This window comes from Struthio camelus, chromosome 10 (genome assembly GCF_040807025.1).
Source record: "Struthio camelus isolate bStrCam1 chromosome 10, bStrCam1.hap1, whole genome shotgun sequence".
Taxonomy (NCBI): Eukaryota; Metazoa; Chordata; class Aves; order Struthioniformes; family Struthionidae; genus Struthio; species Struthio camelus.
In genome coordinates, this window is record NC_090951.1 from 12,700,724 (window position 1) to 12,722,097 (window position 21,374).

The window sequence follows — 21,374 nt, forward strand, 5'->3', positions numbered from 1 at the left end:
GTCACTAGAGCAGTGATACCTACACGGGATGTCTGATTTTGAGGGAAACAAGGGAGAAGAGCAAACCACTCAGACATGAATTACCACATACAGAAAAATGAAATAAAGTCCGCCTTGAAATGTCTTACAGTGAAAGGATTGGTACACTTGAAATAGATTTCATGTTTGTAATCCTTTCTGCTCACTTTCCTGGTTGGGCATATGAAACACCTGCTGAATTATTTGGCCTTCCTCGACACCATCAGGGAATTCATTATTGATATAGGAGAAATGAATATGATCCTTTAGCTAAGAAGTATTCATTATATAGACAAAAACATGGGGGCACCCTTTGCACTCTGAATTAAGTATACGCCAATGATTCAAGCTCAAAGACACTGATATTTTTCTCAAGGTATCAGCAGGATTAGAAGAGAGTTTGGTCAAAGTGATTGTGGTTTGCCACACACTGTTCAATGCATACACGATTAACCTAGTGTGAACCGTTAAAAGTATGAACAATGTTACCCTCTCCTTTCAGAAATACCATTTTGCCATAACTAGCTCTGTACTGAGGGATTTTAGTGCCCCAAAATCTCCTCCTGTGCTAGATCTCCCAAAGCCTGAGATTTCAGAAGTAGCACAGAGCATTAGAAGCACTACTGAGACTTCAGCATTCGCTGCCTCCATCCCCAGGTAGAAACAGGCACGCTATAGATGCAATCTGCCAAAGCCAACGGCTATTCAGCGGTTATTCAGCAGTTCTTCACTGCCAACACACCAGTGAAACGCAACCTGAATTTTAGGTTCTCTTTCTTCAGAAAGCAGAAAATGCTGTGTATTGAGCATGTTTCTAATTCTGAATAGGCTCTGAAAACATGTTGACACTTTAGCTTTCTGAACGCTCTAAAAAAATAACTTCATATAGCTATGCACAATTTTCTTCAGAGACCATCAGAATTCCTTTAAAATATCCTTGAGAAAGGACTCCTTGAATTTTCATGTTCTTTTGGACAGTGACATACCTTGCCTTTACAGCTTTATGAAGAGTCTCTAAACTCCTATGCTTAAGTACCTTACAGAAAATAACTTTATCTTAATCAAAAATATGTACTAACAAGGCAGATCTTAGGCAATACCCTTACCAAACTTGAGACCTTTTCTACAGCCTTATTCCTTTCCCCGCTTTTTTGTTATGGGGCAATAAAACAAGTGCATTTTAACCAGAAACTAACTAGGAAAATAAATGCAGGTATTTGAAAAACATATACTATGGGCATTAAGAACGATATTGTTATCTCATCTTTCCTATTGAAGAGCCATAGGCTGCCAGAGATTTTGTAACCCGTAAGCATGGCCCAATTGATACAGCTATGCAAGAATATTATGTTCTCATATTCCACTGGCAGCATGTCTGCAGTTACTCACAAAAATAACTGAAAAGCATTTAAGGCTGACCTCAGGAGAGGAACAACTTCTTAAAGCATGTCTATTAACGTTAGAATTCAGAGTAGAGCAAGTGCAAGTAAACAAATCATTCCTCTGATTAAAATTAAGTCATCTATTAAGTCGCAAGATTAGGATAGAAAGTATCTTTTCTGAGGCACTGTTCACACTGCAGCTAAAATGTGCAGGTTAGAAGAGTTGTTACAAGTTGCTGAAGTATGGCTGTCAATTCAAAGCAGAATACGTACATTACAGCAAGCAATAAATACTAATCTTAACAAACATTAACTTTATTCTTAGTGATGATAATAAAAGCTGTATTTATACACTCTTAGCTATTTCCTGAATTAAAGTTGAAAATTACTTTTTATGATTTAATTGGTAGATAGCATTGGAACAGGTTCAAACTCTGCTGTTTAGATAGGACCAACCCACAGAATGTTTGCTTCTGCAGCCCCTTGGAATTTGAACTGCTTGGTCTCTTCATCTACCTATATATTTGAGAGTGAAGAATTCTTCTCCCCCAGCTGTGAAACATGATTTTGCTTGCCCACAAAGGACATAGCAATGGAATCCTTGAAGTTACTGTTTATTTTTTCCTTAAGCAGCTCAGGAAAGGATGGATTGCTGGTAGAAGTGCAAATCCTTTAACAAGCTATAGCATCCCAAAAAGATTAACCTCTAAAACAAAATTAGACAATAAATGAATACACTTTTCCATTTCTATAAGGAAACAGGCTAGCTAAGGTCAGGCCACTGGCAGAGATCTAAAACCTGTATTCAACAGATGAAAACTCTACAAATACACAGTCTGGGTTGAGGCAAGAAATTAGTTTCTTTGTCAAAAATGCAAATAATTGTCAATGCTGCCTTTCCTGCATCTGAAGAAACAGAGCAAAATACAGATCTGATGCAGAAGAAAAATCTGAAAACATCATTAGAAGTCCAGGACATGCATCTGCACACAATACTTTAAAGACTCCCCACACAACACTCAAGACTCCCCACTCTAATCACTATACATTGTCTAGATTACATGAACCCTCATCTCTAAACAGTTTAAGTTTTTGTGCTTAATCTAAGAAAATTCCTAAGCAAAACCTTAATTAATATGGAATTAAAGATGACATAGTCCACTATCTTTCTAAAGTTACCTTTTTTTTTTTTTTTTTGCTTTTTTTCCTATAAATTCCGGGCTATGGATTATGTGAAAAACATTTTTTACATAATTTTTCTTTTCACATTAGCTCTTTCAATAGTCTGTGGCATTTCAGTAAAATCATAGATGTGATTACAAGATTGTAACTCTTTAATTTCAAAATAATCAGGCCTAGAGAATATAAAATATATTAAAAATTATATATATAGTATTCACAGTACCAAACTCTAAATATCTAGAGCCAATAGACAGAGAAGAAGTTTACTTAATCATCATCAATACTGTCATGAAAAGAAAAATATTAAAGCCTTTGTAAAAAATGCAGGAAAAATGAGGAAAATTAATACTTTACTTTTTAATATGCTTTAAATAAGACTTTTTTAAGACTCATTTTAGCACCCTGTGTTGTCTTTTCCTTTATCTGTAGAAAAATAAAAACTTTTGACTGACCATCATTCAGATAGCAATAACAATTTTCGTACAAGAAGAGAAAAGTTAATTGAGATGGAACTCCCTCTTCAAGCTGAATCTTATTTCTATGAGAATTAGCAAGAAAAAAAAAGAAGGAGAAAAAAGACAGACAGAGAAAAACACAGCTTTATTTGGTCTTGTTTTCAGCACAGACAACTCTTTGTAACCTCAGTCTTGGAGAAAGACAGGTACAGCACAGGGCCTGGCTCAACCACCCCAAGACGGGGCAAACATAAACCAATATAGGGATGTTTCTGATTTTATCAGAATGCATTTTTAGTCACAGGAAAGCATCTATACAACTGCATTATCAAAATTAATGAAATGAAACATGATTAATTTTTTTTTTGTTTTTTGTTTTTAAAATAACAGCTGTTTAAAATGTTATGTGAGTACTAATAACAAGCAACACACACATGCATACTTTCAAATGTCTGCTGAACAGCGGAGGCTAGATCTGGAGTTTTCAGGCTATGATTTCTATTTCGCAAGTATTTTAGGGATAACTAGCGGGAACGAATGAAACTTTTTTTTTAGTTCAGCATTCAGGATAACAATACATTCTTCCTAGATATACAGCTCTAAAAATAGTGTGACATTTTTCACTGAAGCAAGATTTTAAGCATTTACAAAAATGAAAAATTAATTAGAACTGCAAGTGAAGGGAACATAGCCTGCCTACTCAGCTGCCTTCAGGTTAATGAAAAACAAAGCAAGGATTTCTGCTCACACTTCTCCATTCTCAAGATAAAAGAACCCCCAGCTATTTCTATGGGATGCAGCTAACATCTGGACAGCTTCTTTAATACACCCACAATAATGCAATAATTACTTCAAGGTTATCTTCCCACAGCATTTCTGAATTAGAAATAACTTGACATAAAATTATCAGAACAGACTCTTCAAATTATGGTTCACTCTCACTATGTAATATAATACTTAGGTACTGGACAAACATTCTCACAAATGCAACAAAGACTTTTTTTTTTTTTTTTTAAAGATAAACTAATTGGACTATTGGTTTACCTGTGGTTCCTATCTCAAAGCTTCTTGGCTGAGAATGGGTTTAATAATTACCTTTTATAACCTCTGTACTTAAGCTGCTGCTGCTTCTGCATATTCTGGTTTCAGTCATGGACATGTCTAACTAACTGGTAAATCTGGATGGAGAAATAAAGAAATACACTGTACAAAGATTCCTGGAGCCTGATTTACACTGAACAAAAATAAACAAACAAGGTAAGTGAAAGTGCAAATTGCTAAAAGATAATGATTAAAACATTCTAATTACAAAACTTTCAAGAGAGAAGCTGGGCACCAAGCTTTAACTGAATCCAGTGACCCAAGCCCTGCTTTCCTTACGTGCATGATTTTCTATTGTGGCTTGAATCTTAAATTGGATTCACGATGGAATTTGATGTTCATCTTTAATTTGAAACATAAACCAGTTATGTTTATAGACCAAACATTTCTAAAGATCATCAGTACCAAGATAAGTGTTCTCTTAATCTAAAATGCTACACAAAAGCTAGGAATTATTAAATGCTACATAAATTGCTTACATATGATGCATTCTTGAATTACTATCTATGTAACTGCAAAATGATCTTTAACATTCTCATTCTAAGAAATATAAATATAGGGTCTTTATTCCAAAATTTTTTGTACTTTATTCCAATATTGTGGGAAACAAGCAATATTCGGATGAAAAAAATAGAATTCAGAAATCTGAATTTAAATTAAAAAAAAATCTGTTTGCATTTTAGTTCTAAATAGAACAGTAAAGTTGAGTAGATGTTCACCTTGAGTCAACACTGAGAATGATATCCTCTTTTGAGGCAAGGAGCTGTTAATTAGTCAGCTACAGGAAATGACATTTGGTCTGACAGATACTTGCATCTCCAAAGAACTGAGACAAGGCCTATTTTAATCAAGATCAGACAGAATGTCTCCTGGTTAAGAAAACAAACCAGTTTCTAGGAGGATGATTAAATCTGTCTGGACCCCCCAGAGGGATTCAAAGGCAGCCTAGCTAGGCAAGCCCAGCTTATTCCAGTACAGAGTTTTTCTGCAATGAATGCAACCTGAGACTAAGATCAGAATCACTGCTAGGTGCGTGTCAGGAATATCGACACTTAAGTCTGACAGATGAAGTAAAGGAGACATAACTCCTCATCAATTTAAACTCTAAACAAGTAAGTTAGGTGCAAGTCCTCTGCAATTTATTTTTCAGTTTTCTGGTTCTACTTAACTATACTGTCCAGTATGGGCTATATATACACCAGCAGAACTCAAAAAAACAACAAAATATGCTAGACTAAAATTTTGTTTTGATTTCCTTAGAGATTTCAACGAATTACCCAAATGGGTGAAGAAAATTTGAGGAAAAGAAAAGGCGAGGACAACAGAAAAGAGGATGGACAATCCATCGAGAATGATGAACTCAAAACTATGAATCTGCAAAAAGAGGCAAAGCTTGTTTCCCCCCCCCCCCCCCAGTATGTGTGTGCATGTGGGGCTGGCTGAGGCAGGCAGTAGGGGCATACTTGTGCGCACATATCATCTTACAAAAATTGCACTTGTGTCCCATTTAGCACTGACTTACTAATGTATCATCATGACATTGTGGTTGGTTTTCATGTTAAGGAACTACTTTTTACTAGTTAAGCAGCTCTGATATAAAGGAATCAGAAAATGTGGATTTATTATATATATATTTTTTAAGTCTTTGAATGATCTGTGTATTAGCTTCAAATTTAGCCAAGTGACATTTCATAAACGCTACCCTTCTTTACCACTTACACTTCTCAGAGAGGCTGAAGTGGGGTGTTCAGCTCACTGCTTCTGAAAACTTACTAGTGTTTTTATCCATAAAATACCCACTAGGCAGCACTAGATATTCATACATCTGGCTCAGAAACAAACGGCAACCTTTCTATCCCAGAAAATTACAAGAAACATTTTAGAAAAAAAAATACCCATTTTAATCTCAGATTCATACTTTACTGCACTGCTTTTGCATTGTCTCAGTTCACGAGCATTTATTTTTCACAAGTGTCTCAGAGGAAAAGTGTAATTCCTCTTACAATTTAAGCAAACTGGAAAAAGATGCTCCATGTGGTTTGAGTGGGTCTCAGAGGCACAGAATAAGGAGAGATGTTTGCAGTTTAGTTGGGTGATAAGAAGAATGGAGACTGGCAAAATATCAAGTCATTAGACTATTCGTAACTAACAGGAAAATCTAAGTAGCCCATGCCATTGCATTTTTAGCAGGAGATGCCTGGAAGTTTCAGTAGCTCCATGTCATACTCTAGTTACTTTAAAGTCGGGAGGAAAACGAGACACATTCACCACCGATCAGTACCCAGATAATTCCTATGCAAAAATACCTGCAGCAAGAAGAGAAATTGATAAGAGAAAAATTGTATACTCCATCCAAAAAAGTAAACCTTTGAAATTCAGAAAACTCAAAAATCCACAAGTACTCAGTATTGTCAGAGTCTAATTAAAAAGCAGGAAGAGGATGTTCAACCACATGAAGTTGGATTTGAGACCCACATAATCCAAAGGACAATTTCATAAAGCCAGACATTCAGGCAGGCAAAGGCCAAGTAACTGTTCTTTTAGAAATAGCAGGATTCTGCCATAGAAAATGCATCTTGGAAGAAAAAAAAGATAAGTTTCACATAGTTTAAAATATTACTCAGTAGAAGTTATATGTGAAAAGCTGAAAGAGAAAGTAATGACAATTACTTTCAATTTAATATGAGAGTAATGATTAAATTATTACAAATTACTTTACCAAAAATGTCTCCTTTTATTTAAAGGTGGGCCTGATCAGTGGAACCTGTATGATTGTTGGTACAATTATTGGCTCAGGTATCTTTGTTTCTCCAAAATCAGTACTTGCCAATGTCGGAGCTGTGGGTCCTTGTTTAACCATCTGGGCAGCCTGTGGACTTCTTGCAACACTGGGTAAACAAAACAAATCAGCCAAGATTTTGAATTGTTGATTAAATCTCTGTTTTTACCATTTTTACATATCATTCTCATTTCACAAATTAGGTAATGGCACCTAGACCCAAATCCATCATACACTGAGGAGTGCAATGTTTAGGTAAAAGTTTAAAACACAGAATGCTGTTTGTAAAAGGTAAATTCAATTTCAAAACTCTAAAGCACGTTTTCAGGTTTTAGTTCTGCATACTCCATCCACCAACTGTAATAAACAGAATATACTTCTACTTAAATCAATAGCAAAATAACATGTGAAGTTTACTGGCAGCGGGCTAGACATCTGCTGCTTTTCTATCTATATAAATGTTTTTGTAAATCTTTTCAAGTACAACCCCTTCTAGCATCAGCAAATTTAGGGCTAGGTAGCCTCTTCACAAAGTACTTCAACAAATAAAACAAGAAGTTCTTTATGCATTGTGTCAGGTACACAGCACTTCGACAAGATGCCAGCTACAGTAATAAATTTAGAAAAGGCAATGCACTTTAAAGCAGATCTTAATGGACATTTTACTTTGATTATTGTGCAACAAGATCTTCCTTCCTCCTCCCCCCCCCCCTTTTTTTTTTCCCCCTTTTTTTCTTCTCTTATGTTTCCAATTGCTAAGTCAGCCAGCCCAATTATCATTTGGACATTTCTTGAAAAGAAACTTAATGTGAAAGTGTAGCTTAAACTATCTTATGCTAAAGAATTTTTTTAAAACACAGGTGAGAAAAAATTGTCTTCACTCTAAAACTGAATTCTGATACATTTGAAAATGAATTCATTGTACAGCATTTACAATAAAACACAATATATATAGCAGATAATGAGAAAAAAGCTGCTGGAAGTAACTACCCCTTAAACATTGCATTCATTTGATGCACTTGCAAACAGACAAACCTGCAAGATTTGTGCTTAATTTGCTGGTCTTAACTTAGAAACAAACAATACATTCTGAACTCTAACTTAAAAGTTTGTGTATTTTTTCCCAAACTCATACAACTACTTATCACAATTCTTTAAAATTTTATTTAGTACATAGAATAACGCTGAAAAATTTCATGAAACATAGCATTGTGTATATCCAGCTCCTTACCTTTGTGTCACCTACAGAAAACCTGTTCAAAGCAGTCACAGTTTAAAAGAAGTGTATAAACTAGACCAACACTACTGAGTGCATTTCTTGTTTTTCAGGTGCACTTTGTTTTGCTGAGCTTGGTACAACGATCCCAAAATCAGGGGGAGAATATCCTTACCTTATGGAGGCGTTTGGCCCAATTCCAGCATTCCTGTTTTCTTGGACAAGCTTACTCGTCACCAAACCCAGTTCTTTTGCAATCATTTGTCTCAGCTTTGCAGAATATGCAGCAGCTCCTTTTTATCCAGGTTGTGATCCACCCCTAGTTGTCATCAAATGTCTTGCAGCAGCTGCCATTGGTAAGATTTACACTTTTCTTTTAAAAAGCAGCAGCAAGTTCCTTAATTGCCTAGCAATTTTTGTTTAGCCTCATCATCAAATGCATTTCAGTATCATAAGACTTATGTGTATTAATCATTACAAAGACATCAGAAAGCAGCTTTACAATGAAAAAAAGACGGGAAACCTCGTAGCACAATACAGTGAGTCTCTCCCACAATAAGCCAGTTCAGCAACATACAGGCTAAGAACAAACAACTTTTAAATCTCTTTTTTTGTATTTATTTATTTATACTAATATAAGACGCCTAGTGAATGCTTACCTCTACCAGAAAAGACAAATGGCAAGTGTGGAGATGTTATTTCTGTAATTTCTGTATTTATCAAAAAATCGTACCAACTTTTTTTTTTCTTAAAGGTATTCTCAAAGTATGCATCTTTTAGAAAAGATTTTTCCTCATTACTTTTTGAAGTCCTGCAAACACAGCACATTAAACAAAAACTTGCCTTTTAAGACCTTTTCCCCCTTATTTACCACACTGCTTTTTCCTCCGTCTCTTTGTCAATTTTATTCATGTAATTATTATTATTTTTAATTATGACAAACTTGATGTGAGCAATATGAATTTATTTCTTCCAGTGATAATTACAGTAGTGAATTCACTGAGCGTGAAGCTGGGACGCTACCTCCAGAATTTTCTCACAGCTGCTAAAATGATCATTGTCACAATCATTATTGTAAGTGGAATTGTTCTTCTTGCGCAAGGTAATGAAATATACATCAAATTGCAACAGTGATTTTAGTTTCTGCTGTGATCAATTTTAAATCTTTCACTGATAGGAACAACGCAACAATAATGCTCTTTATCAGTGTTTTAATGCTGAATTTTGTGCAAGATTAATGCTAGAACCATTGTATTTGCTTTTACCAAGGGTATTCAGTTCTCAGGATTGAAAAGCAATTCAAGTTCGACGGCATTCTGCCTGGGTGTGCACATGTGCACATGTATGCGCACATAGGTGGTGGGAAATCAACACTATAAATCAGTTCATAAAAAACAGTGTCAATAGATGACTTTAAGAGTAAGACATTTCAAAAAGGAAATTGATGTTGGAATATTTTTTCATCTAGTAGTGAAAAAAGGAATTAATTTCAACATCAATCAGTAACCAGTCTGTTTTATTTGCAGGGAAAACTGAAAATTTTAAAGATTCTTTCAAGGACAGTAAAATTTCTCTTAGTTCTATCAGTCTCGCATTTTATAATGGACTCTGGGCATATGATGGATGGTAAGGTATCTTTACTAGTGCTATCAGTTACACTTTAACAGCCTTTAACTAGTTTAGTCTCTCCCTGTTGTACTCAAAAGACGCAACCTGAAAAAATTAACACCTAACTTGTAATTGAGAACCCCTTAACGAATCCTGGAAAAAGAGCAGTAGTTTCTTAAAAATCAGATCCTCATGTTTTTGTTTATTAGGGGGAAAAAAAAAACATATTAGATCCTAAAAGGGCTACTGATTTGCTGCTGAGTATACTTAGATTTGGTGGGAATGAGGCAAGTATAAAACCAAGTTTAATCTTATCCATGTTACAGGAAGTAGTGTTCCTGGAGTCTCTATATGTTACCCAGTCAAATTTTAGTTTCTGTGAAACGTGTACTGATGTTTGATTTGTGGTGTTTGACCAGTATAGGAAAATATACAAAAATGCATTTTATGTTAGAGTCCATACAGTTCAACTTTTATATTTTTGCCTTGTTCAGTTTCATTTGGTATTAATATAAAATACACCGCAGTCTCCTTCCCCAAGAAGCCTTCCATTAAATCCCCATATCCATTTATCCATTATTTTCTATGGCCTTAGTTCAAAGTAAACACTTAAAAATAATCAAATATGAAAGCATTTACATTTCTCTTCTACATAGAGCATTTATATTCTGCATATAATAGGACACTAAGAAGAATGCTTTCAAGGTATTATTTTCATAATGCTAGGCTTATTATTTGCTGACAGGAATATGTAATTTATCTTTGCTACACTCCAGAACACAGTTCACACATTTCAAACCCTGAAACCCAAGTGAATGTCAATTGCTCGAGGGTTCTGTTGGCACAGATCTACTTGTAGGATCTGTATTGTCTGTTTTTGCTTAAGGTGCTTTGCAAAAAGGCAAGTTCACATTTCTTCAATGATTTCTGATCCACTAAAGCTATTCTTAGTGCTCAAACTTTGAAAGTTTGCAGAGAGATCCATATTCCAAAAGGAAGTAAGAATATAGACTTTAACTCACAGTTAAGTAAGCCTCATTTACATGCTTGAAACCGACTTTATATTTAAATAGATTATTCTTTCCAGTTCTCTTTCCAAGCTTGAGTGCCTCAAGTGAGGCATTCTAAGTCTACTGCTCAGACATTTACCTAGATTTTTGGTAGTGTAGAACAGCTGATGCCCGAATAACGATTTAAATATTTAACATCAGGCACTGAAATTGGAAACTAGCCTGTTGAACTGTAAATACCTATTATTCACATTTTAGGAAGTGGAAGAGTGAAAAAAAATTTCAATTTTGGTCTACATGGTCTAGCAAAAGACAGTGCTTGAAATTTAAAATTCTGACAGGTGTAACTTAAAGGTTTTTATACAAATTTTGCAGACAATATACCCTACAGATCCACTGTGAAGTGTTAGCAGACTCGCTCGAGTTCTTGCAAAGGGTATGCTAGTGCTTTTACCTGAAAAGACTCAAATATTGCAAAGTTTTTGAAGATCAAAAGCAACCTTATGAATTTCAGTTAAATGTCTGCCAAATTTTTGTTTTGTCATTCTGGAGCATTGATCCAAAAACTAAAACAACCTTATTTCAAAATCTTAGACTTCTTAAAAACAGATACATCTAAACTTTGAATAACTAATGTGGAGGAAAAGAAGTGTCATGTAGTGAATCAAGAGGCTGACAGCTAGGCAAAAAAGAAATGGTTTCTGCCCTCCTATTTTTCCATTTAAAGACCTTACCTACTCCTTTCTATTTTATGTTTTTAAGAATTGAAAAAGTAACACCACCACTAGCAATAGCACGTGATCTTAATATAAATTAGTATTTCAACATCTGACTGCTAATAACATTGTATGATTTTTTTCTCCTTCCAGGAATCAACTCAATTATATCACAGAAGAACTTAAAAATCCATACAGGTAAAACTACCTAGGAAAGCAGTATTTCTAACGATAAAGTCAAGCATTTAGTATTTTCATACAAGCATGCATGTATTTTGGTTTGTCTTTTACAGGAATGGTTATTCCCAAGCTTTGAGCACTAGCAGACAAAAGAGCTATTAGTATCTCTTCTGGGTTTCATATGCTTGTGAATTTTTCTCTTTTTTCATCTCGATTTCCATGGCTCTGCAATAAAAAAAAGAGTAAATATACCTTATGAGCATATGGGGAAAAGAAAGTAAGAGCCCACATTTTACTACCATAAAGCTGCCAGTGATCTAGCAATGCTGATACTGTTATTACTTTTGCATTCTCTAGAAATCTACCACTATCTATAATTATTGGAATCCCCTTGGTTACAGTTTGTTATGTTCTGATAAATGTTTCGTATTTCACCGTAATGACTTCAACGGAACTGCTGCAGTCCCAGGCAGCTGCTGTGGTAAGCCACTTCTCATTTTCTAGTAAAGCATCTAATAAAAGACTGTGCACACTGAAGTATCTTCAGCAGCAACACAAGTAAAATAAAAAAAAGGTAATTTTTAAAGATACAAGTAATTTCTGTCTATAAGTTGTCCGTGTTACCTTGATTTTTCCCTTCATTATCTACCATCATTTCTTAACCTAAAATTTATTCTAGTAAGGCTTAATTTAAAAACTACTTCTGTCATATCCCAGGAAAAAAAAATGCAAATGAAAGTAAAAGAATTTTCTTCTAACATTTTGTAAACACTGCAGCTCAACAGTTGACTGTTTTCCATAAGCACTGAAAGGATGGAAGGAAATAACATCTGACCGCTGCTTTGTCCTTTTCAGTATTTATGAGACAAGCACTTACAAAATGACAGTAGATCAAACTGCCATTCTGGAGATAATGGCAAGCAGTCCATAATTAACTTCTTCCTTATTCTTGCTTTTTTCTTAACAAAGCAAAGAAATATCCTTCTTACATTGTTACAAGATGGTATTGCAGAAGAAATGCATTAAAGATTATATGGAATTCTAAAAATCTTAAGAATATCCACATCTGTCCCTTCCGTTCCACTCAACGCTTTTTCAGGCTCATGGGACACCTGTCTGCAAAACAATAGTTAAGAGGCCATGTAGCAATTTTACAGCAAGTATCTGACCAACTGGCGGTATTTGTCCTTATGTTAGTTTTAGGGGAAAACGAACAGTATGTGGTGCGCATGCAGAATGCGGCGTAAGACAAAAAAAGGTGCACTAATGTAGAAATATTTAAGAACATGAAAAATAGAACCTTGCTTTGAAATTGCAGAATTTTGGTGTATTTCTGCATCTTGTTTGCTCCAATAGGCAAAGCAGTGAGTACCTAATCGTATCTTAAATTATGCCAAATTTAACAACTACTCCTCTTCAGTGTACCAGCAAACATAAGCTTTCTAAACAGCATACACCAGCTAGCGCTAACGTGATCAGACTGAATTAACAAGAAAATTTCAGAACTGCCACTGAGCAGTATAAAGGTGGCACACCAAACAGACAAAGAAATGGAGGGCACTATATAAAGAGGTCTAATACATCAGTAAGTAGCTTTCTTGCTTAGTGTCGATGAGTGTCCTAGTACTGGATAAATAAATTGTACCGTTCATGATGTTACACTTATTAAAAAAAAAAAAAAAAGAATTCTTAAGCTTCCCTTTTATTTACCAAAATCCCCCAAAACCACCAAAATTCATTTACACTAGATAAATGTACCTCCGTTATATCTAATCTATCCTGCAGTAACAATAGCCAACATACGATGGAATAGGTAAAAATGAAAACATGTAATGAAAGACCTCAGGAAGTTTGTGCTTCATGTGTTCATCAATGACAAAAGCTAGCTTGTCATGCCTTTGCTACTATTATTACTCTTTCTTGATAAGTTGAAGCCAGTTTGCGTATAGCTGGCTCTGCCGCAGTTATCTTTTGTTTTGATTTACAGACACATCTGCAAAGCAGGTGTTTTTGAATTAGAATACATCTGTTTCCCAATGCTTTCAACACATGCTGCATCTTAAACACTGTGACAACAATATTCCAGTTTTCTTTAGAGTGCTGCACGAAATAACTCAGCTGTTCATTTGGCAAAGTATTTCTAGATAACAAAAGAAAATATACAACATATAGATATAGACTTAATGATAAAAAGGTTAAGTATCTATTTACAGTATTCCTTCTTAAGGGGCTCCAACATTACTGAACATGCCAAATAGCAGAAAAATGACTCCTTTTAATCCCACATTCCAGACATTTGGGGATAGAGTCCTTTATCCAGCCTCTTGGATAGTTCCTCTCTTTGTCGCCTTTTCTACAATTGGATCTGCCAATGGAACCTGTTTTACTGCAGGCAGGTAAGCTCCCCTTCTAAATAGCTTGCCTTTTTTTTGTTTTTTTTAAATAAGTGAAAAAAATCTATATATATATATCTACATATATAATCTACTGCTACATACATACACATAGATAGATATATATATTCTTCTGATCGAAACGTACAAAACCTAATTAAAAAGTACTTGCAAATCTAGCCATATGGCTCACCCTTCAAAAAGGAGCAGTGGCTATGCAAGTTTAAAAAAAAAGTTAGAAAATAAGGTCTCTGATTCTTAAATTAAAGCAGGTGTGGTGCAAAAGTCTTTCTCTGGCTGTTTAAAACTATTCATCAAGCAGAAGAAAAGTTTTTAACAGTAAGAACATGATTATACTACCAATCGTCAGGATAGGAATTGGAAAGAGAAGCTATTCCTTTTTATCAAATGTTCGACATTTTCATCTACTATTTTGAAATAACCTAAATTTCAAATCCGTCTGAATATCATAGGGCTGGAAAGACTGATTTTGACAGAAGACTGTCGAGGTAGCTTTTTGATATGAAGCATATTAAAAAGGAAATATCTAATTAAAAGAGGAGCTAATACATTTTTTCCAAAATATTTTTAGTCAAATGGAATGTACAAACTAATGATTCTAAGAACACAACCAGATTCAAGCTCATTGCTGTGGTATTCCTTAAATTCCACTGCATTGCAAAGCAGGTCCAGTGTAGCACACAAGGGAAATTCTTGCCAACTGTAGCCACTGAAAAGTAATGGCACTCAAAATAAAGCTTTCTCTTTTTTTTTTTTTAAGTAACAGCACCTAAACTTTAAGTACCACACTAACTAGACTGCCTTGTTTTTGTTTTGTCAGACTTGTTTATGTAGCAGGTCGTGAAGGGCACATGCTAAAGGTGCTGTCTTACGTTAGTGTTAAGCGTTTAACACCAGCACCTGCTATCATATTTTATGTAAGTATGCATTCTCAGTACAGCAAAACACAAAAAAAATCTGAAGTGATACATGCTTTTCAAAATTTCTTACCCCTGGTTTTGACACAGAACTCTTTGCATCGCTGCAGGATTATGACCTGCATATGAGTATCTAAACAGAAAAACTACTAAATACATATTAGGAAAGAAGAAGATATAGTTAGAATATATAGTTGAAAGTCCAGAACTGGATTTTCAAACAAAAAAGCCTTTAAAAGTTCACAGCATAGCAAAAAAAATTAAAAGAAATATTAAATAAACTATTAGTACTGGACAAACCTTTATTCCACAGGATGCGTCTGAAAGAAAGATATCACTATTATTTCCTCCTTGTAACAATGCATTTACATCTCTCCAGTAAAAAAAAAAACCTATAATCTAGTAAATGTATTTTAAATTAAATCTATAAAATCTTACAACAACTGTTTTATTTATTATTTATCTTGCCCACTTATTTTCAAGGTAAAAAAAGATAACTGCTGTTCTGGAAAATTCAAAATTCAATTGCTCTCCCACCGCAATGACTTTAATAACCTTAAAAAAAAAAACTGGCATAAAAACTCTTCCTTGTGTTCAGCAGATAGGCAGGCAACAACAAAACAGATTAACGCAGCATTAATACTTTTAACGCATGCATAATTTTAAGTCTCTTGACTTTAAAAAAAAAAGTTAGCAGGATATGGGCGCTATCCTTACAGACCCTACAATTCACTCACACCCAAAAGCTGAAGGAAAAGCACACACAGATCACATTTTGAAGCACTGTAAACATACACCCTTACCTACACATAAAGTGAAGTTCATCCACAGACCACGTTCTGGAACGCTGTAAACATACACCCATAACTACACATCAGTGAAGTTCAACCCTCTTTTATAATGGCTATACTAATTCTTGTTTTCATTTTAGGGGGCCATTACTATTATTTATATTTTCCCTGGTGACATTGACACACTCATAAACTATTTTAGTTTTGCAGTCTGGATATTTTATGGCTTAACTGTATTTGCACTCATTGTTATGAGGTTTACAAGAAGAGAACTCAGGAGACCAATTAGGGTAAGTTCAGCAGTTGGCATGGCTTTTCCTCTACTTCCATAAATAGTAAAACATGCACTCATCCTAAAAGTTTGGAGATTTACAGAGTATCTTGAGGCAGACGCCTTCCTTTGTATCTTTAGAATTAAAAATAAATAAATAAATAAAGGAAAAAGGGGGAAAGGAAACTGACCATTTAACTGAGGTTATTTTCTTTGTTCAAATTCTGCACTAGAATGTCGATACACGCTCATGATGGCTGGCGAAGGCCCAGGCAGTGGTCTTTTTTTCACTTGTACAGAGACCATGGGCAGAAATTTAGGTGCAGATTTTCAGGAGTGGAAAATTGCAGTCAGAGGACTAACACTGAAAGAATATCTGAAATAAGACCCAAGGTTCATTGCACTGGAATCAGGTTCTGGATTCATTAAACTGTATGAGAATTGTTACATTGCAATCTGCAATATAGGCAAAGGGATCTTGGCCAATGATTTAGCCTAAGAGTTTTCCCTATCTATACTCTTGCAACTTTTTCCAACTGCCTCATCTAATTCCATAAATTTTTAAAGGAAAAAAAAAAAAGGCACCTTAAGACAATGACAATAACCTATGTTATGGAGCAGCTTTCATATCAACATCTATAAAAACAGTTGAAAAATTTGATAAGAGTTTTTATGCTTTGTATCTTGCAGATACCCATTGTCATTCCGATCATAGTGACATTAGTCTCCGTTTTACTGGTATTGGCACCAATCATCACTGCACCCGAAATGGCGTATTTGTACTGTGCCTTATTTATACTCAGTGGATTTATATTTTATGTACTTTTTGTTCATTTTAAATTCAACTGGGCTCAAAAAATATCAAGTAAGTATACTGCAGATAGCTTAGCAATGTTCTATTGAATTTGGAGGCTATAGCTAACAATCCTTACCCTAACAAAGCTCGTTATATGGTCCATCCCATATGGCATTGCATGGGGGGCAGGGAGAGAGGCAATCTTCCGGACTGATAACACAAGGTACCACAGAGAGCTTTAGTAAAGATTACTGTCTACTGTTGCCCCATGAAAAAAGTTACATCTGACTTAAAGAAGAAAAAAATTGGTTCATGAAAGGCTTTGAAAAGCAATACATCACTGTATTAGCACAAACAAAGTGACTTTTAATGAACAGGATTATTTTAACTCTGGAATTAGTTTTTTAATTCTCCTCATTTCAGAAAGTTCTAGCCATTAACTAAGGATCTGTTATTTTGTGCAGATATGTTATTTTGTGCTACTAAATACTCTGCTGTCAGGTCAACTTAATTGATTTTACAGTTTATTACAGAGAATATTAACAATATTAAGAGCAAAACTGATCACAGTGCTGCTGAGTGAAGTAAAAGCAGCAAGAACAATACTGAAATGGGACTATTTATAAAACAATTTTGCATAGTAAAGAGTTTCTTGTGAGGTTATTTTCTCAGGGAACTAACGGGATACAGATATCGCTAAAGGGGAAAGTGGAACCGGCTGGACAAAACTGACAGAATTAGCAGTGTTACTGGCACTAAAGACTGTCTGTCATCTGTCTTTTCCCTGTGGCCCCCGAGTTTTTTCATACTATACAATTATGAATTTGAAGCAGTGTAGTCTATTGAGATCAAGATTAGAAACCTTGGAATTTCGTAACTTGGATCTTAATATCGTTTTTTCCTGCCCTCCCCCTGCTTTAAAGTTTGAGATACCAGTACAGAAAAGGAAAATAACTACTTAGAAGGTTAATTTTCTCATTTAGAAAAGTAGTGTAAAATTGAATAGAAATAAGGTTCTTTTATAAACCTCTAACAAAAACTTCTTCTTCTCAGAGCCCATCACTACTCACCTTCAGATGCTTTTGGAAGTTGTTCCAGCAGAAGAAGTTATTGAATAAAACATTTTGACTAGTTTGTTATTAAATACTGTATTGGTTGAAGCAGCTTCAATTTAGTTTGACACACATTTATACTTTCTAAATTGGTATGTTCATCCCGGTGGATATTATTTTTGCAGTAGTATTTAGTATTTGAAATATGTCAAATATATAAGAATAAGAGATCTATAAACCAGATTACTGTGGATGGCAGAGCTGATTTTTGTTAATATGTAAAGGTATCTTGTTTTCTGCATTAAAATGACTTAGAATAAACAAGAGGAAGTTTTCAATTGCAGAGATACTTACCAGCCACACTTTGTCAGAAGGCCCCTTTTGCCCTGCTGCTGGAAGAACTGAGCAGCTACCATTCACAACATCACCTACAACAGGCCACACAAAATCAGAAGTAACATAGAGACAGACTGAGTCAGTTCCCAGTTTCTCAGATCAAAAGTTGGAAATCAAAAAAAGTAAAGACTGAGGAAGTGGGGATCAAGTAAAAATGGAAAGCACAGTTGACAGGAAGAGAAGAGACTGAAAAGGTCTTACAAAGTAATAAATTAAAGCTTAATTTCTCAGGGACTGCATTTTCTCCAATGCCATTTGGGTTACAGAACAGTGAATAAACCTAACAGAAATTATCCTTAGCACAACCGTGACTTTCCAGAGATAACTTCACATCCTAAACATGCTCCATTTGGTAGCTGAAGAAAAGGCAGAAGAAAAAGAGTAGATGGCAGACTTGCATACAAATCTAAGCAGCTTTTGCTCTCTCTGCCCAGAAAACTGTCAGATTCTGGATAGTATCTTTTACTTCTATATTCCCTTACTGCAAAGGGATTTAAAAAAAAAAAAAAAAACACCCAACACACTTCACATTATGTTTAGGTACCAGACAAGTAAAAGGAGGACAAAGAGCGCACGGCAAGAAAACATCCTGCTCCACCAGGGCTTTTAAGCTGGTCATTTGACAGCTCTCATTTTGCATGATAATACAGAACAAGATCAAAATGAAGTTGAATTAATGATTTCCATTAAGAACTTTTAAAGCAATTTAAACTTTGCAAATATCTATACTCAAGTGAAGGTTATAATTAAGCTCAGTTGTAATTAGGATCACAACAGTGAGTACTAACCTTTTAAAACTGCACATTTAACTATTACAAGCCTTTCTGTTGCACTGCAGTTTTCCACTGACATCAGCAATATTTTTAAATATTCAGAAAGATCAGACAAGCTTTATTATGCATGAACACTACAAAAAATTTTATTTTTGTCACTGTAAACATTACTACAATTTTTCTCCCATTCTTGAAGTAAAGCAATTCAGTGTTTCTTGAAAGAATAATCCCTACCAAGCAAGTACATCCTCCCTTGTTAAAAACACAATGAGGTTAAACCTCTATTCTAAATCATCATTTAGTTATCTTGGGAGGACTGTAAAGTGCACTGAAATCTATGGATACAAAAAGATCGATACCAGATTCATGTATCATGAATGGCTTTTACTTTATTCCTTTCATGTAAAATGTTCTTGATGTGTACAAACGTAACAGTGAAAAATAATTTCCTAAAAGATGGTATATTAAAGGGCTAAGCATTATGGCTAAGCAAACAAGATTTCATTGTTTATCTAGATGAGAAAAGATGTTTAAATAAATGTGATGGAATGAAATAAGGAAGAGCATTCATGAAAAGGGAAAACGTCAAATTGAATACAGATACTGAATCCTGCATCACAGTGCTTGTTCCACAAAAGCTGTACAGTTCAGCATTTTGTTCCACGTCAGTACACCTCCAACCAAGTAACTGGTTGCCAACTGAGTTGAATCAACACTTGAATACACATCTTGATGCAGAACTGACAAATGTGATGATTGCTAACGAAAGTGATATTGCATGCATGCAAGGGACATGGTAGAAGGAACTGACCACCAGAATTTGTTAAAAACAAACTAAACAAAACAACCAAAACCAACAACAAAGAACACATAACCACTGCTAACACTGCAAATTCATTCAAGTAAGTAAAACAGAAGCTCTGTCGTTACAAATAAATCCAGTTGCTTCATACACTAAGTTTAGTCATCGCATTTATTTTTACTGTTTGGACAGCATACATTTACATATGTGCACACCATCAATAAATCCCAACAATTTTAAAGTGAAGGCATTGAAAAATATACATAATGTTCTTCGTCTGTAGAACGCTTTTCAGATTCTGAAAGCCTGTTGGTAAGGGTTTTGTTTACTATTTACCTTCTACCTAATTAAGGACAGTTCTGCAACCTGTATAATTAGTTCTACCCACTTGAGTGGAAATTTTCATACAAGCAGAGAGAAGCTATTTTGAAAGATAAATCTTAACAGAGGATAGAGATTTATCTCCAAATTAATCATCGCTTTCTGTTCCACTGTCTTCTGAAGAGTCCATCAATTCTTCTGTTACTACATTAGTGCAATGCAACTTTTTAACACCTACAAGTTATGAAGAGAGATGTAACATTATGAAGTGAGAAAACCAATAGTTTCACAACAAAACCATATTTTTTTAATATAGGAGTATAAAAAAAAGCACTGTAGACTTCTGTAGACTACAAACTAGACCAAAACACTACAAACTACTTTACCAAACTACTTTTTGTTGTCTGTGCTTTTCTAAAAGAAAAATGCCTTGCTATATGTGGCTAGGTAATAGAGATGCTTTCATTTGTTTTCAGAAGACTTCAGCAAATCAGTCAAGAGCATCACATTATCTGAAACAACTGAATATTTCAGATAAAGTCTACACAACAAAAATTAGCATGCTTATTATTTTATGCATGATAAACACCAACATTTGTTCATTTCTTACCAACTGGAAATGGGCCTTTATCTTCAAAATCTTCCCAATGTTCAAAATCAAAAGACACATGAGAATTCTGTTAACAAAAACATTGTTTGAAATACTCATACTGAAACACAGCTAGTATGTTCAGAACATTCAATAATTTTCAAATTAAGTTCCATTTCACCTTGTTCTTCAGTAACTTGCACCACGATTCTCTCTTCTCTTTTGTGAGGACAATAATTGCCTCTTTATCCTTAATCACACATGCGGACTTTTCTGCAAGTATATGCTGATGCAGCTCCATGTCAGCCAAATACAATTTGTCTCCCGAACAAGCACTACACCATCAAAAAAGTTTAAGAAAGTTAAATGGAAGCCAAGAGTCAAACTTCACGCTTATTAAACTTACATTTCTTATATTTACCTGAAAACCACCTTCTCTTTAGAGAATTCGCATTTATAGTCAACTATACTTGCTATTTTTACCTTCGCTGTAACAGTCTCTTCATTTTGAAACCATTTTATTTCTGGATAAAAGCTAAAATAAATAAAATTTAACAGGACTTAATAAAAAAAAGTTTTAGACAAGCTCTCTTACATACAATCAT

The 21,374-nt window shown here is 34.7% G+C and overlaps 2 protein-coding genes across 10 annotated transcripts in view; one reads left to right on the forward strand and one right to left on the reverse strand.

Moving 5' to 3' along the window:
• The first annotated feature begins 3,186 nt into the window (after positions 1 to 3,186).
• On the forward strand, positions 3,187 to 19,608 carry SLC7A9 (solute carrier family 7 member 9). Of its 3 annotated transcripts, XM_009678367.2 has the most exons (13): positions 3,187 to 4,294; positions 5,399 to 5,524; positions 6,883 to 7,030; positions 8,247 to 8,489; positions 9,110 to 9,235; positions 9,660 to 9,759; positions 11,621 to 11,665; positions 12,005 to 12,128; positions 13,940 to 14,043; positions 14,882 to 14,978; positions 15,910 to 16,059; positions 16,731 to 16,905; positions 17,890 to 18,230. In XM_009678367.2, the coding sequence occupies exons 2-13, from the start codon at positions 5,420 to 5,422 to the stop codon at positions 17,952 to 17,954; spliced, it is 1,482 nt and encodes a 493-aa protein (XP_009676662.1). In that variant the 5' UTR covers positions 3,187 to 4,294; positions 5,399 to 5,419; the 3' UTR covers positions 17,955 to 18,230. The 3 variants fall into 3 exon arrangements, with proteins under 3 accessions (XP_009676662.1, XP_068811539.1, XP_068811540.1); XM_068955438.1 differs by lacking the exon at positions 14,882 to 14,978 and having other exon boundaries at positions 15,972 to 16,059; positions 17,890 to 19,608; XM_068955439.1 differs by lacking the exons at positions 3,187 to 4,294; positions 5,399 to 5,524 and adding an exon at positions 7,121 to 7,208 and having other exon boundaries at positions 6,983 to 7,030; positions 17,890 to 19,608.
• Positions 19,609 to 20,278: 670 nt separating this feature from the next.
• Positions 20,279 to 21,374, reverse strand: part of TDRD12 (tudor domain containing 12) — a 42,429-nt gene continuing 41,333 nt past the window's right edge. For 4 of the 7 annotated variants that reach the window (XM_068955433.1, XM_068955434.1, XM_068955436.1 and 1 more), the window contains 4 exons: positions 21,191 to 21,304; positions 20,951 to 21,104; positions 20,791 to 20,857; positions 20,279 to 20,414 (listed from right to left, as the gene is read on the reverse strand). In XM_068955433.1, coding sequence (XP_068811534.1) covers positions 20,329 to 20,414; positions 20,791 to 20,857; positions 20,951 to 21,104; positions 21,191 to 21,304 — 421 coding nt within the window. In that variant the 3' untranslated portion in view covers positions 20,279 to 20,328. Of the gene's footprint in view, positions 20,415 to 20,790; positions 20,858 to 20,950; positions 21,105 to 21,190; positions 21,305 to 21,374 lie in introns of those variants that run through there. The other 3 variants (XM_068955435.1, XR_011143127.1, XR_011143126.1) reach the window with 3 other exon arrangements.